General features: G+C 46.8%; 2 protein-coding genes across 3 annotated transcripts in view; one reads left to right on the top strand and one right to left on the bottom strand.

The window, feature by feature from the left end:
- LOC311593799 (protein MROH8-like) overlaps positions 1–16,882 on the top strand; it is a gene marked incomplete at its 5' end in the record, with an annotated part of 117,439 nt that overhangs the window by 24,321 nt on the left and 76,236 nt on the right. The gene's annotated exons all lie outside the window — the stretch shown is intronic.
- On the bottom strand, positions 1,485–15,733 carry LOC311595340 (retinoblastoma-like protein 1). Of its 2 annotated transcripts, none has more exons than XM_084777959.1 (5): positions 14,455–15,733; positions 12,378–12,511; positions 2,917–3,117; positions 2,503–2,567; positions 1,485–2,191 (listed from the first exon to the last, which is right to left on the bottom strand). In XM_084777959.1, the coding sequence occupies exons 1-5, from the start codon at positions 14,608–14,610 to the stop codon at positions 1,989–1,991; spliced, it is 759 nt and encodes a 252-aa protein (XP_084634085.1). In that variant the 5' UTR covers positions 14,611–15,733; the 3' UTR covers positions 1,485–1,988. The 2 variants fall into 2 exon arrangements, with proteins under 2 accessions (XP_084634085.1, XP_084634086.1); XM_084777960.1 differs by lacking the exon at positions 1,485–2,191 and adding an exon at positions 2,271–2,415 and having other exon boundaries at positions 14,455–15,732.

Genomic DNA, 16,882 nt, shown 5'->3' on the forward strand with positions numbered 1-16,882 from the left:
GAAGTAGGCTTTGGAATACTCCCAGATACAGGAGTCCATATAGACTGGCTATTACTCCACATCCACTTCTGCCTTACACGGGAGGGCAATAGATGGATTATAGTTAATGAAAAGAACGTGTCTTGGTTTTTCATAAATGGGGCTGAGCGCCTTGAACGGGCTCGGCCTCCTTGGTGTGCTCTTTCTAAAAAGAATCAAAAGGATTTAAAAGAAACAACTAACAAAGGTGCTGGCCTGATTAAATGCTGTAGAGATGAGTAACAGGAATTTAGATTATTTAGTGAAATGATATGGGCAGGATATTGACCATAAAGTACCTACATATAGAAAAAGAAGCCTCAAATAGAGAAGGATTAAAATAGTTTGAATTCACCCCTTGAAGGTTCACATAAGACTTAGGCACTAGATGTTAGACAATAAATAACCGCAAGAATTCATTAGCACCTGCTCTTGTTGTATGCTATTAACTCTGGATGATCTTATGCTTTCTGTGCCAAGTAATTAAAATCGATGATGTTATCTGTTCTATCTGTGATTGCTTCGCTGAAGCCATCTTCCAAGAGTTGTAACCGCAAAGACACACTTGTTTCACTGTGTATAAATATCCTTGCCTGAAAGCTGCAAAATACACTCAGATTCAAACTGCCTCTATGTTTGTCTTTGTCTGTCACCACAGAATCCTTACCCACAAGTCTTTGAGGACCCTCGTCCCAGGGACACCCTTACCTGGCTGGGGTGGCCCGTGGCAATGGGTCTGTGGGGGCTCAGCAGATACAGGCACCTGCCACACAAACCTGGGAACATGATTTCGATGACACCTGGAATCCACTTAAGGAGGAAGCAAACCACTGACTCCATCAAGCTGTCCTCTGACCTCCACACCTGCTGTGGCATGTGCACCTACATGTACACGACAGGCATCATGCACACATACAACAATTATACCTATAAAAATGCAGCTAGGCAGTGGAGGCACACACCTTTAATCCCAACGCTTGGGATGCAGAGAACAACCAACACTCAGTTGGAGGCCAGCCTGGTCTACAGAGCTAGTTCCAGGACAGCCAGGGATACACTGAGAAAAGCTGTCTCAAACAAACAAACAAACAAACAAGTCCATAAAGATCTCTTATTACTAAGTGGGGACCAGAATGATGACCACCTACATCAAACCCTTTCACTCCAAAGAAACGACAAGGCCTAGCTGAATTATGTGACTCAGGGTTGAAGAAGTAAGCTGATAACTCCTCCATGATAAACTAATTCAGAAATATAAACTGACAATTAATTAGGGAGAAAAATTCAGAATGCATGTAAGTAGCCTGCAAACAGTTTTCTGCTTTATTTATGCAGAATCAGAGCGACAGCTGCAGCTGAGTGTCGTGGCACATGCATTTAATGCTTGGAAGGCAGAGGCAGGCATATCTCTGTGACTTCAGGATCAGTTTGCTCTACACAGGGACTTCCCGGACAGCCATAGGTAAAAAGCCAAGAGAGAGAGAGAGAGAGAGAGAGAGAGAGAGAGAGAGAGAGAGAGAGAGAAAGTCTCAAAAAACTGAGAGACAGAAAGGAGGGCGGGAAAGAAGTAATTGTTGCTATAATATTACAACACTTTTAACAAACAGCAGCTATTCAAACCATTAGGTCAGAAAGTCAGTCAGCTTACTCTGACCTCATGCTTTTCATGATCCCTTGTTAAGAGAATGCTGGTTCCTGTCAGAGCCTCCTAACTGCTGGCAGTGCATTTCCCTGACATGACACACAGCAGAGCACTTCCTCTAACCACTCCGTTTCTCTTGAGACTGGAGGACAGTGCTGTACCACAGCTGAACCGAAAGGCTTTGGATGCCCTGGAGCTGCAGTTACAGGAGGCTGTGAGCCACCACGCAGGTGCTGGGAGTGAACCTGGGTCTTCAGCAAGCGCAGTCAGTGCTCCTCACTTCTGAGCCATCTCTCCAGCCCCAGGACAGGGCGTGTGCGCATGGCTCCTAGCTGTGGCTGACGCTGACGTCTTCCTCCACTCTCAGTACCTTCCTGTCAAGGAGCTTCGCGATGTACGGCTTGAAGTAGTGCTCCTTTATCCCTTTGGCCTCCACCGTTAGCCCATCGTGCAGATCGCAGAGCACGGCAATGATGCAGGGAGGCTCTGCTGCAGCTCTGAAGTCTGCAGCCTGGAAGTCACACGGTAAACCTAGGTGACAGAGCGTGAGGGACAGGAGGGACAAAACAACAGTCAATTTTTAAACAGTTTCTAAAACTGAATAATTACTTTTCAAAAATAAACATTTTACCTTTACATGACGGATTTAACAAGTCTATTTGGGCACATAATAGCATTGGCAAAAATCAGGTCCAAGCAGCACAGAAGTAAATGATATAAGTTTACTAAATCATCACCAATCATACGAAAATTACCTTTATAAGAAAAACAAAGTTACAATCCGGAAAGCTCTCATCACCAAGCCCAGAGCAGCAATGTAAAGCACTGAGAAGGAAGCCTACCCTTAGTGTACACACACAGTGTCCAGCAGAAGTTAAAGAGGTCCTTAGCACTGCACGGGAGTCTCCTAAAAGAAAAACACGGTTTGGTTTGCTTGTTGGATGTGTGTGTGTTTGTTTGTTTGTTTGTTTGCTGAGGAGTGAAAGAACAAATATAAATGAATCAGTCAAATTCCATGTACAACTCCACTCAGGAGACAGATGGCTCAGGAACTGACTTGGTGAAGATTTCAGTATGCATTGAACAATCAGATTAGAGAAAAATAATTAAAGGATTACCTTTATTTTGAGATATAAGTAATTGTCTATGAATTTCAAAGGAGATTTAAGTCTTTGCAGAAAGGTAAAATGTAGACTTTTAAAATTAAAGTCTCCTAATAGTTTTGCATCACAAATATATGCAATTAAGGGTCTCACCTCTGCTTCCTGCTCCGTGGCAACTTTGGCAGCTCTTCATATGGATTTTGAAATATATCTAAAAAGATGGGCTCAAATTTTTTAAAAATTACAGTAGATACTTCAAATTTTCTTTCCAGCCTTTCTATGCGCTCACGGAATTCTTGTGGTGCGTTCGCCATGTCCATCCATTTCTTCATTTTACTAAAAAACTGTATTAAGCTTAAAAAAAAAAAGACAAGACAACTTCAAAGTTAGTCCATACAATGGATTGAAAATGATATTCTCTTCGTGACTAAAACTCTTTATTTTCAAAGTCTAAACCTATGAAGAAGCAAACAAGATAAACCCTCACCCCCAGCTTAAACTCTTACTCCCAGCACTACAAATCATCCTGGGACCCAGGATCATCATGGAGACTGAGGAAACGGAAATGACAGCTGTCGTGGAAGTTTTGGTTTCTTTAAAAACTCAGTATGTTATGTAAACATGTTCTTTGTTTTCATCCCAGCTGTGGGGTATGGGGCTGCTTTATGCTTGAGTTTGTTACTCAAGCTGTTACTTATGAATGTCTTGTGCTCTGAGAAGAGGCGTGACCTTTGCCAGCTGCAGATAGTTTAATTCTGAAGACTGAGAGGGACTAGGTGCCAGAGCCCAGTGAGGGCCAGGGGGCGCTTGAAGAAGGCGACTGCTGCTCTCCTGCCGCTGCTGATTTGTGCTGCGGCTGCATGTGCTGTTTGCTGGACTGCTGGATATCCTGACCACAAAGACAAAGATGCCCCAAGGACCTACATCCCTAAACAGCAGGAAGTAGTAAAGAAACATATGCTGCCGCTTTCCCTCTAACCTTCTCTCTCCTACCTAGTGTTGGGGAGTTGGAAGATATTAGGGTAGATAAGGGTTGGAAGGGAGGTAGAGGCAGAAGGAACCCAATAAAATAGATTTTTAAAAAGGTGCTAGAGACAGCAGTCTTCCATGATGCAGGCAATAAAATCACCTACCTGGCTCTTTCATCCTCTACAGCTAGGCATGTTCCCCATGGCATTCATGAAGGAAATGTTTGACAACAACTTATAGCTTCACAGTTAGTTTGAAGAAAAAAAGGCTTCCTATCGAAAAGCTGTCACCAGACCATTATGGGTGGGGACTAAAATTCAAGTGTTTGAGTTCTTTCTGTTTGTTTTTAACACAGGGCTTCTCTTGTAGGTCCCACTGTCCTGGAACCCACTCTGTAGCTCAGTCAGAGCTCTGCCTGCCTCTGATGCTCAGGTGCTAGAATCTGCAATGTGCATGTATCTTCGCTTGCATGCTATGTCTGAGCAAGTGCAAAAGGAAAGAAGGAACAACCAAGCCCTATGAAATGGAGTCACGAGGAGCTGTGAGCTCCCCGAGGGCTGTGGGAACCAGATTCAGGTTCTCTGCAAGGGCAGGAGCACTTACGCGCTGCGCCATGTCTCCACAACCTGCACTGTAAGTTGTGAGACAGAGCTGTCTTTTCGACTGCACTGGATAGCCAAGCACCCCCAGGATTTGCCTGCCTCAGTACCCCAGTTCTGAGGTTGAGAGGACTCAAAGATTTTTTAAATTGGCTAAACCCTTGGTATAAGAGACAAGCAGCTGGGCAGACCTAGGGAGTAACAGGGTACATTACCTCCTAAGCTAACACCATACCATTCCCTAGCAACCCACCCAGACAGCCACTGAAACTATGGCCAAAGGCCACACAGTCAGGTGTGTGGAGAGCCGCAGACAGTGCTCAACGAAGATGGTGCCTGGAAGCTTGCCAAGTACAATGACTTGACAAAATCCACTTCCTGCTTCTTCCCCGAAGCAATGCGCCCTTGAGTGAGCCCCTTATGCGCATGCCTGAGGGCATAGCGTGAGGTGGAGTGATCCACCCGCACCAACCAAGAGTGACAACGTGGCAGTCTCTGATAGGACCAGGCACACTATAAAGGTTCTGTGGGCGTTTTCCCCGGGGTCACTTCGGTAATCAGGGTTCCTGAATAAACTGCTGCAAGAAGAGTTCCCGGTGTCGGTGTCTTTCCTGCTGGTCGGAGGCGGCATCGACATCTTGGTGGCCCGTATGGGGAATCTCAGAACTTGCGGCAGCCAGAGCAGCTAGCTGGTAAGTTCCCGGTAAGTGGGACATAACTGTTAAGTTCTCAGGCTTTGAGACAATAAAGTTCCAGGACTCGGACAGAGTGGGGAATTATGTTTTGGGGAAATTGAAAGAGGAACGATCGGTAAAATCAGACAGAGGAAGTATTGAAGGGGGCGATTCTGGCCCCGAGGACAAAGAATTAGAGGAGTTGGCTGAACAGCTAGATAGCATTATTATACCAAAAAAGAAGGAGATTAAGATTACGCAGCCTTCAGCTCCTAAACCAGAGCCACCTGAATCTCCAGGCGGAGTAAGACCCCCGCCCTATATACCAGGGGGAGGTAGGTCTGCCTGTCCTGAGGTATGGAGGCAATTTCATTTGCAAAATGCCCCTCATTGTTACCCAGTCTTTCAGAATGCACAAGGGAATTGTTATCACGAACCCTTGGATTTTAAAATTGTTCAAAGACGGGCTGGCTGAGTCTGTTTGTACTTATGGCACGACCGCAGCCTTTGTTATGGCACAGTTTGAATCCCTAGGGAGATATTGCATGACACCCTCAGAGTGGCAAACTTTAGCACGAGCCTGCCTTTCACCTGGCACATATTTAGATTGGAAAGCTTATTACATTGAGTTCTCAGCTGAGCAGGCAGCTGCCAATGCAGCTAACGGACAACCGGCATGGGACCAGGATATGCTTATGGGGCAGGGACGTTTCGCTAACCAACAAACAAGATATCTGGTACAAGTTTTTGAACAAATCAATGTTACTGGCACAAATGCATGGAAAGCCCTTCCTAAGCGAGGGGAAGTATCTGGAAATCTCACTAAAATTATTCAAGGAGGCAATGAAACATTTGCCGATTTTGTGGCCAGGTTAGTTGACGCCGCTGGAAAGATCTTCGGCAACCCAGATACTACAATGCCTTTGATCAAACAACTTATTTTTGAGCAATGTACCAAAGAGTGTAGACAAGCCATAAATCCATACAAACATAAATCTTTGGATGTATGGCTGAAGATCTGCAGAGAGATAGGAGGGCCATTATTGAATGCAGGATTAGCCGCTGCAGTGATGCAGGTAGCGCAGGGACGAAATAGGAATGGAAATACTGGTTTACAAAAATGTTTTAAATGTGGCCAAGAGGGACACTTTAAATGCCAATGTCCCAGAACTGTTAATCAGAACACTCAGACTCCTCCTCCAAGAACGCCAGGCTTTTGTCCCAAATGTAGGAAAGGAAATCATTGGGCTAATGAATGCCAGTCAGTAAAAGACATTAATGGTCAACCACTAGCAGCAGGATTTGGAGGAGCACGGCCAAAAAACGGGACACGGGGCCCTCGTCCCCAGGGCCCTCAAATATATGGGGCAATGGAGGAGACCAAAGCTCCAGAACAGTGGCCGAATCTACGCCCTCCCATGAGATGGCAATGCCCCAAAGAGCCACTAGAAGGGAGTGTGGGCCTCGACCTCTGTTCCACCACCAGACTCGTACTGACCCCACAAATGTTGGTGGACACAGATTTCTCCGGCCCTCTACCAAAAGAAACGGTGGGACTACTAATCGGCCGTAGTTCTACTACACTACAAGGGTTTATTGTCCATCCTGGTGTAATTGATCCAGATTATACAGGCACTGTAAAAATTATGATTTCATCTCCTCGTGGGGTGAGTGCGATCTTGCCTGGTGATCGCCTGGCACAGTTGCTCATTCTTCCTAGCTGCCATAGTTTATTCCCAGCCAAAGATCAAGACACGTGGAGAAAAGGGATTTGGATCCTCTGGGGCCTCAGCTTACGTAGCTATGGATTTACAGCATCGCCCTACTCTAAAGCTTTTAGTGGAAGGAAAAGCACGCACTGGCCTTATGGATACGGGGGCAGACAAAAGTATAATTAGTAGAAATGGTTGGTCCCCTGGATGGCCCGTCCAAACATCCAGCCACCTACTTAGAGGATTAGGCTTTGAAAAGACCCCAAACATTAGCGCCAGAATTTTGAACTGGAGGGATGAAGAAGGACATAGGGGAGCTTTCCAGCCTTATGTATTAGAAGTTCCCATAGCCTTATGGGGAAGAGATTTATTAAATACAATGGGATATAGGATTATTAACCAAGAATCTTACAGTAGACAGTCCCAGGAGATGAATAATACAGGATATACTGAAGGAAAAGGACTTGAAAAAAATTTGCGGGGACGTCCAGATCCTATTGCGGGCATTCCAAAGCTTGACCGTAAGGGTCTGGGTTTTTCCTAGGGGCCACTGAGGATACAATTCCCATTACATGGAAGACTGAGGAACCTGTATGGGTTCCCCAGTGGCCCCTACCCTCAATAAAATTGCAAGCCATTCAGGAGCTGGTTAGGGAACAGCTGGAACTAGGTCATTTACAGGCCTCAGTTTCACCATGGAATACACCCATCTTTGTTATAAAAAAGAAATCAGGTAAATGGAGGTTATTACATGACTTGCGAGCTATTAATAATCAGATGATGCCAATGGGGCCAGTCCAAAGAGGCCTCCCTTTGCCATCCGCTTTAGCTGAAAATTGGCATATTATTGTGGTGGATATAAAGGATTGTTTCTTCTCCATTCCTCTGTCTCCAAAAGACACAATGAGATTTGCTTTCACAGTACCCTCAATAAATCATACAGAGCCTGACCAGAGATTTGAATGGGTAGTGTTATCACAAGGAATGGCTAATAGTCCTACAATGTGTAAGTTATATGTCGCTGATGCCATTTGGGGACTTAGAAAAGAATTTCCTCAACTTAAGTGTTTTCATTACATGGATGATATTTTGATTTGTGCAAAGAGTGAGGAGGTTTTAGTTCAAGCTGTCACCCGGCTAGTCCTGAGCTTAAAGGTAAAAGGATTGTTCATTCCTCCAGAGAAGGTGCAGAAGGCTACAATTATTGATTATCTAGGGACAAGAATATGTCAGGATAGAGTTAACCCACAAAAAATTACATTAAGAACTGATAGTTTGAAAACACTTAATGATTTCCAAAAATTGCTGGGGGATATACAATGGCTACGACCCTACTTAAAACTTACTAATTCCCAATTACAACCACTGTATGATATATTGCCTGGGGATCCTGCCTTAACTTCCCCTAGAATTCTTTTTTTTTTTTTTTTGGTTTTTCGAGACAGAGTTTCTCTGTGTAGCCTTGGCTATTCTGGACTCACTTCGTAGTCCAGGCTGGCCTCGAACTCACAGCGATCCGCCTGCCTCTGCCTCCCGAGTGCTGGGATTAAAGGCGTGCGCCACCACGCCTGGCTTCCCCTAGAATTCTTACCCCTGAGGCAAGAGCGGCCTTATCCCTTGTTGAGGATGGATTAATTACTGCAAGTCTTACCAGATGGAATCCCAATATAGCATTCCAATTATTAATCTTGCCCTCAGATAGACAACCTACTGGTGTGTTATGGCAATCGGCACCTTTATTATGGATTCATCCAAAGATTTCTCCAGGAAAAACACTCATTATCCTGATGCAATAGCACAATTGGCCTTTGTAGGTTTACATCAAAGCCTACAATATTTTGGACAATGGCCTGAGAAGCTTATTATACCTTATACAGCTCAACAATTTGAAGTACTTTCTCATACTCTGGATAATTGGGCAATACTTCGCTGCAGTTATACTGGTGATATTGATAATCACTACCCCAAAGATCCCATTCTCCAGTTTGTCTCAGAGTATCCAGTTATTTTTCCTGTGGTTACATCTAAGCAACCATTAAAAAATTGCCCCACTATTTTTACTGATGGATCTAAAACAGGGCATGGAGCATATTCAGTTGATGGAGGCCAGCCAGTAATAAAGAAATTAGCCTCTGCTTCACCTCAAATAATTGAATTACAAATTGTCATCACTGTTTTTCAGGAATTCCCACAATCTTTTAATCTTTCTGATTCCAAGTACATGGTTAATATAATCAAAGATTTAGAAATAATAGGGAAGATTAATATGAAAAGTGTGATTGGTGAATTAGTATCTCAACTGCAAGGCATCATTTGGAAACGTACCCAACCTTTCTTTGTTCAACATATTCGAGCACATATCGGACTCCCAGGGCCTTTATCAGACGGTAATGATATAGTGGATAAAGCTTCACGGGCCCATTTAATCCTACCTGCTTTGACTAATCTGGATCGAGCCTGTCAATTCCATTCTTATTTCCATGTTAATGTGAAAACTTTAGCTTCCTGCTTTGCCATTACACGAGTGGAGGCACGAATTGTGGTGAAAGAATGTCAAGCATGTGCTCCTTTTAGGCCTCAACTACCCCTGGGGGTAAATCCTCGAGGCCTAAGTCCCTTGCATATCTGGCAGATGGATGTCACTCATATACCGGAGTTTGGGAAGTTAAAATATGTGCATGTTTCAATTGATACTGCCTCAGGTGTTATATTTGCATCCCCACATACAGGAGAAAAGTCCTATCATGTTATTGATCATTGCTTTGTGGCATGGAGTGCCTGGGGCATGCCAAAAACTTATAAAACTGATAATGGTCCAGCTTATACATCTGCTACGTTTACCTCCTTCTGTGCACAGACGGGTGTTACATTACTTCATGGCCTCCCTTATAATCCTCAGGGACAAGGCATCATTGAAAGAGCACATCGCACCCTTAAGCAATGCCTTCAAAAACAAAAAAGGGGAATAGGGTATAAAAGAACACCTAGAGAGTGCCTTTCTTTGGCTATGTTAACCATAAATTTTTTTCAATTAGATAAGTCCAGCATGACGGCCGCCGAGTGTCATGAGAGCCGAGACTCTACTTATAAAGGCACAGTCATGTGGAAGGATGTCTTTACAGGGCAATCGAAGGGCCTAGACCCAGTATTGGTCTGGGCGAGAGGATCTGTTTGTGTGTTTCCACAGGATGCAGACCAACCAGTGTGAGTGCCTGAAAGGTCAACTCGACTTGCAAAAAGGAAAAATGATGATGTTTCGAAGCCTCTGGCAGAGCCTGACCCCATAGATGGGAATCTGGATGATAATGGTGGGAAACATTCCAGGCTCCATGACGCAGCCTGAGTATAAGTGGGGAATCTTGTCGGGTTTTCCAAAACCACTACCAGTATCACATACAGCCGCAATTTTCCCAAGAATCTTCACCACCAATGTTTCGTTGCAACTCCCGTTCCTTCCCTTACAAAAGAGATTGCACTTGATACAGAAAATATGGGCTTCCCCTTAAGGGAAGCTTATGTTTTCAGATTATTAACATTTCTGAAGGCAGTAATTGTGTACAATTATACAATCAAGCAGGCGCTTGGTTTGATTGCCCCTGGCGCGACAAGCCACAACAGGCTACTGCCACTTGGGCCTCTGGCTGATGGCCTGCCTTCATATCTAGAGGCCCTGGATCTACAAAGCTCCATCAATAGCCAGCTAAAAGGAGGAATCATGATTGTGAACCAGCGTATTGACCTGGTTCAAGAACAAATAGACGCTTTGATGGAAATTATGCAGCTTGGCTGCCAATGGAGACATCCAGGGTTATGTGTCACCTCAGTAACTTATCATAACTTCAGTAGAGTGGCTAATTTGTCTAGCAGTCTCTCCCAGCATCTTGCAGGTAACTGGAGCAGAAGCCTGGATAGTCTCCTGTGGGAACCGCGTCTCTCCATAGTGCACATCAATTCTACACGAGCTGATGTCTCCATGGTCTCTGGGCTGTCGCAGTGGTTCCAGAATGCCTTCTCTCATCTGCAGGAATGGGCGGGAATAAGAGCTTTGGCAGTGTGTCTGGTCCTTGTCAGTTGCCTAGCACTCTGGTGCATATACAGGATGCATGCCTGCTAACATCGCACGCAGGCCTTTATGGTGCAAGCATTTGCTGTACTGGAGGCTGAGCAATCTCAAGTGTGGCTTGGCATGATAGAGAAGTAGTCAGTAACACTAATGTGCTTCCATTTCCCCTTCCTTGATATGGTGAGAACGGCATATTCTCAGATATTGCCTGCCATGAGGCGTGGACACCTGCAAGGGTGTAGGACGAGGTACCATAGGGGGAGGACCTGATTGTCCGACTCTGAGTCCCTCGAGAAGTAAACCTGATTGTATAGAGGTTGATGTCGGAAACTGTCTTGTTCGCTGTGTGTTGGGGATGCCCACAGACAGCAGATCAGGACCTCCCTCTCCTCCTCAAAAAGACATCTTGACAGGCCAATCTGGCCCCAGGAGGATCAGGTCAATGCTTCCCCCCTCTGGTTAATGCCTGCTCCCTCCGGGGACCCAAGCTCACCACCTACCATTCTCTGTGCCACTTGCTCAAAACTTAATAAATAAGGGGGAACTGTGGAGAGCCGCAGACAGCGCTCAATGAAGATGGTGCCTGGAAGCTTGCCAAGTACAATGACTTGACAAAATCCACTTCCTGCTTCTTCCCCGAAGCAATGCGCCCTTGAGTGAGCCCCTTATGCGCATGCCTGAGGGCATAGCGTGAGGTGGAGTGATCCACCAGCACCAACCAAGAGTGACAACGTGGCAGTCTCTGATAGGACCAGGCACACTATAAAGGTTCTGTGGGTGTTTTCCCCGGGGTCACTTCAGTAATCAGGGTTCCTGAATAAACTGCTGCAAGAAGAGTTCTCGGTGTCGGTGTCTTTCCTGCTGGTCGGCGGCGGCATCGACAAGGTGGGCCTTCAGAACCACGGATGGCCTCGGCTCCTCTCTCAGGGTCATAAAGTTCCTTGAAGAAACAGACTTAAAAGTTAGGAACACAGCTGTAAGGGGATTTGGGCTCACAGCTAGCTGCAGAGAAGAGCCCCACTGGAGATAGCATTGCCTAGCGATTTACCAAAGGATCCCACTGGAGGTAGAGTTGCCAAGAGACCCAGTGTTATGGCCACATTCCTTCCTGCCCACTGGAGACAGGGTTACTAAGAAACCACACACTTCCCTGGACAAGGTAGTGAACAGAGAGAACAAAGAAAACTAAGCCCTGGGAGGTCTTGGCGCCTTTTTCTGTAGCCTGTCATCTTTAGACTTTAGACTTCCTTTTGTTTCTCAACCAATAGGTGATTGCCAGGCTAGGACCCCCCTGCTTTAGGGGCGTTGGGAGGAAAGGGAGTTATAAAAAGCCCCCACATCAACATCCCAGGGTTTGCTTCTCAATACTATTGAATTGGTGTTGGTCGCAGCCCAGCTCGAGCTAAACTTAAAGATTCCTCTTGCAGTTCCAGTGGTTTCAACTCCTGGTGGACTTTTGGGATCTGGGTGTAACATGGTTCCAGGCCACGAGAAACCTGTCACTCGTGCTTGTGTTGCGTGTACCCTACCACCAGCCACTTCTCTGGCCCAAACTCAGCACTTCTAAAACAGCAGTCAGAAAAGCAAAACATTTTACCTTAACTTAGCCGAGCGTAGTATTCTGGTCAGTGAAACACAGTTTCCTTCCATGACGCCCTTCCCCACTGTAGGAATGATGCTCTTACGGCAAGCAACATATAAAGGGCACGCCAGCCAGTGTATGACTTCTCCCTGCAGGCCAACGCAAACACAACACAAAGACACCTTAAAATGCTTGTCTGGAAGAGGCCTTAGACTTCATCTGTTTAAAACCTGAGAAAATAAGGCGAATACAGTTCCAAACACCACTACAGGCCTACATACTCTTCTCCTTGTTCCTAGAACCAGAGTATGAAAAAAACCACATTAAAAAACCTTCTAAATCTAAAAATACATCTTTTTGTTTGTTTGTTTTTTAAATTTATTTATTATTATGTATACAGTGTTCTGCCTGAAAGTACACCTGCAGACCAGAAGAGGGCATCAGATCACTTTACAGATGCCTTCGCCTGGCTTCGCCCCTCCATTTCTCATAACCTGCAACCCCCAGGTTACACAGCAGGCGGCCACTGCTCCTACCTTTTTCTTGGCTGCTGGGACGTGGGTCCTCATGCTTGCTGAGCAAGCACTTCCTCCACGGAGCCAGCTCTCCAATGCTTGCACATTTTCTGTTTCCTAGTTATGTGCCTCCTGTTGCACGTCACTGTCTTTTATTCAGTCTACGCTGCCTTCTCCCGGAAGCATGCTAAGTCGGCCTCAGGTACAACAGTCAACTCCCTGTTTCCAGCTCCATGCCTCTGAGCACTGACAGGCTGAGTCAGGAAGTCTGGGTGTGAGTCCAGCCCTGTGTCAATGAAAGCTCTTGCACATCCCAGGGATGTGCTGAAATTGTCTGTCTGTCTTGATGCCTCCCGGGGACGGTTCCAGTAGCCTAGAAGACACCAAAATCCAATAATGTTCAAGTCCTTGATTTATTTTTGTTAAAGATTTGTTTATTTACTGTTATGTACACAGTGCTCTGCCTGCACATACACCTGCAGGCCTGAAGAGGGCATCATCACATTACAGATGGCTGTGAGCCACCATGTGGTTGCTGGGAATTGAACTCAGGACCTCTGGAAGAGCAGTCAGTGCCCTTAACATCTGAGCCATTTCTCCAGGCCCCAAGTCCCTGATTTGAAATGGCAGCGTATTTGCACACACACTAAGATCATCTCTAGATTACTTGACGGATTGACATGAAAGCTATATAAATAATCATACTATATTGTTTGCGGAATGACAAGTCTATTCATACTCAGTAGAAACACAATTTCCGCCCAAATCCTTTCGGTCTGCTGAACCCACGGACAGGAATCCCACGGTAGCTGCCATCGCAATTCTACATCTACACTAAGCTCATGACCTAGCTGGGTTTCTACAGTAGAGTGACTCTAGGCAAAACGACCCTGAGCCGCCGTGATAACACCACGAAAACAGGCATAGCAATCGCTGCCCTGCTGTAAATACAGAAATTACGGGAATAACAATGGTAACCACCAATCATTTTATACAGAGCCAGACACCACACCAATCATCGGGGCAACGGCCTGGCAGGGAGGAACATGGGGCTGAGAAGAGCTTTGTGTGTGATGACTTTGATCAAACTACAGTGCATGGTAGAAGCGAGAGCAGGAGGGTGGAGAAGTAAATGTCTCATTCTGCTGAGCCGGGCTGCATCACAAACAGCGTCACCTTTGGGCGCTAAGTTAACTTCTTACGACCCCGCCCGAATCAAAGGGTTGAGCCGCGATGAGCAACTCATCTTAGCGGATCGGGTCTGATCCATTGAAGGGCAGCGCCGCGCCGTTTGGGGCGCTGGGCGGCGCGCAGAAATCAAGTGTGGAAGTCTGGAGTCTAGGGATCCCCGAAGCAGCGCCGGGCTCAGACCCAGCAGCTCCTTTCCTGCGTTTCGGTTTCCCGCCTCAACACAAAACTGGGTGGGTTGGCCGAGCTACAGCCACCCTTCCCTCCCTGCACTCCTCCGAGACCCTCGCAGGTGGGGGAACTCCCACCGCCCGATGGGCTGCGGCGGGGGCGGGCCGGGGGTGGGGCCTGGCGAGGGTCGGGGCCGCCGCCCACCTGCCGCCGCTCACCTCTAGGCTGTAGTTGCCGCGGATGGCGGTGAAGTCGTCCAACGCTTCGGCCGCGCTCCCCTCGTCCAGGTTCAGCTCCTGGCACAGGGCCTGCAGCGCCTCCCTGGCCGCGGCCCCCGCCGCCGCCCCCTCGGCGTGGGGCTCGTCCTCGAACATCCCCTCCGGCCCGACGGGCGGCGCGACCCGGCTTCGGGGTTTTCTTTTCCCTCCCGGCGAGCTACCCACAAGCCCCCGCGACAAAGCGCGCGAAAATCGCCGGGTGGAGCTCGCCTGCCCTTCATCGTCTGCCTCCGCTTCGCTTCTCAAAAAGTCCCTTTCTCCTCCGGAGCCCGCAGTGGCCCCTCTCCGGGAGTGCGACAAGCAGACGGAGCTCACACTCTAAAGGAGATCTGGCTCGAGCCCTGGGTGCGCAGCTCCGGGGACACCGGCCCGCAGGGACCGGCGTGAGGGAGCGGGGCGGAGGGATCCGGGCCGGTGCTGAGGCCGCCGGGACTGTCGCTGGCGACCCGCGCTCTCCTTAGCGAGCCCCGTGGCGTGGGTAACTTAGGGCTGCCCGTGGGGAGTCGGGTCACCCCGGTGAGCAGCCCTCTCTGTGGACCCGAGGTCTCTCAGCTCCCAGGCGCGCATTAGACACGCTCTCGCTGAGCTTTGACCGTGTTTGGAAGTGGATGCGGGAGCAGCCGAAAGTGGTTCATTCCTGTGGAAGCGCCACGTCGGAGGCTCCCAAACGTCGCCGCCACGGAGGGATGGAGAGGCAAGGGTTTTAAGGGACGCCCCTCAGCCTCACCCTTTCCCAACCCCCCGAATCTGGGGACTGTCCCAGTAAGTAGTCATTTCAGGAACAGAGACTGTCTTCGCGCTGACGCGAAAGGTGTTTTTAAAACGTAAACTGGAACCTGACAGTTTCCCTCAGAATCCTTTCGTCTTTAATTCAACAAAATACAGCGTCAGACGGACCAGGTAATTTGTAACCTTGAGAATGTCAAGCCAGTTCTCAGAGGCGGCTTTTCTCCCGTGTTCATCCCACTGAACATGCTTACCGAGCTCTACATCAGTTAAGTAATTGTCACCTTCTCCAGCCATTTCTGAGCAGAGCATCTAAAAACAGCTGACACCACCCCACCCAACATCTATTTCCTTGTCCCCGTTGTGCCTTATAGTCTGAAATTGCCTTTCCTTCTAAAAGAGATGCGTGGAAGATGGAACCTTTTGTCTTCACTCTGTTCGCTAGTTTGGATGTTTTCTCTCTCGGCACTCCGTACTTTGTGTGTGTGTGTGTGTGTGTGTGTGTGTGTGTGTGTGTGTGTGTGGTGTCTGAAAAGTTACAAAGTGCCCTTCTCTGGATGAAGGAGTCACTAGAGAAGAATGTGGGGCTGCCAAGGCAAGTTAAGATGGGATTCATAGGCCCACTACGGCCCGGTGTTACACTCAGAGCGTGCTAGTGACCGTCACTGTGTATTGGACAAAATCCACCGGCTTTGGAAGATGGACAAAGTGGAAATATGATTGGGTTTGCCCATTCTGTTTTTCTAAAAATGACAGTGGAGTATTCTACTGTACATTATCTCAAGATTATCCTATCATACATATTACTTTAGTGTATGAATTTTAATATTAAAAGAAAGTTCCCAACTTCTGGAGTAGTTCAGTAAACAGCAATCCTCTCTCATCTATGTATGCTTCTATGAATTTTAATCAAGAAAAATTAGTAAAATAAGCATTGTTGTGGTTGATAGCATCTATTAATGGCATTATTCAGAAAATTAAAATCTATCTGGAGAGAAAGGGACTTCAGCACAAAATACGAGAAAGAAAAGGGGTCATTTAGCTTTTTCTGGTCACTAGAGATCCAAACTATATTCTCAGCTTAGCCGCTACAGTCATAACCATCTTACACTTTTGGATTTGAGAAGGGACTTCATTCCTGTTTCTGTGGCAGAGCCTTGCTATATAGCTCTCTGCCTTCCCTGGAATTTGCCATATAGATCAGGATGACCTTGAACTTGTAGTAATTCTCTCTACCTCACAAGTGTTGGGTTATAGGCATAAATCACCGTGCCTGGGGGCTGGAGAGATGGCTCAGAGGTTAAGGGCACTGACTGCTCATTCAGAGGTCCTGAGTTCAATTCCCAGCAACCATATGGTGGCTCACAACCATCAATAATGTGCTCTAATGACCTTTTCTGTCATGCAGGCAAGCACTGTATATATAATATGTAATAAATAAATCTTGAAAAAATATTTTTAAAAAACCACCGTGCCTGGCTTGTTCTCTCATTTTTTAAAAATTATTTATTACATACACAGTATTCTGCCTCCATATACACCTGCACATCAGAAGAGGATACCAGGTCTCATTATAGATGGCTGTTAGCCACCATGTGGTTGCTGGGAATTGGACCCCTGGAAGAGCAGACAGTGCTCTTAA

Source organism: Acomys minous (genome assembly GCF_964271855.1).
Source record: "Acomys minous genome assembly, chromosome: 3".
NCBI lineage: Eukaryota > Metazoa > Chordata > Mammalia > Rodentia > Muridae > Acomys > Acomys minous.

Bases quoted from the DNA above. Each gene is read 5' to 3' on its own strand.
- LOC311595340 (XM_084777959.1), bottom strand. From the start codon at position 14,610: ATGTTCGAGGACGAGCCCCACGCCGAGGGGGCGGCGGCGGGGGCCGCG. The intron at 2,568-2,916 runs GTGAGACCCTTA...TTTTTCTTTTAG, and splicing joins CCACGGAGCAGGAAGCAGAG to GAGACTCCCGTGCAGTGCTA. The intron at 2,192-2,502 runs GTAGGCTTCCTT...TCTGTCACCTAG, and splicing joins ACTGTGTGTGTACACTAAGG to GTTTACCGTGTGACTTCCAG.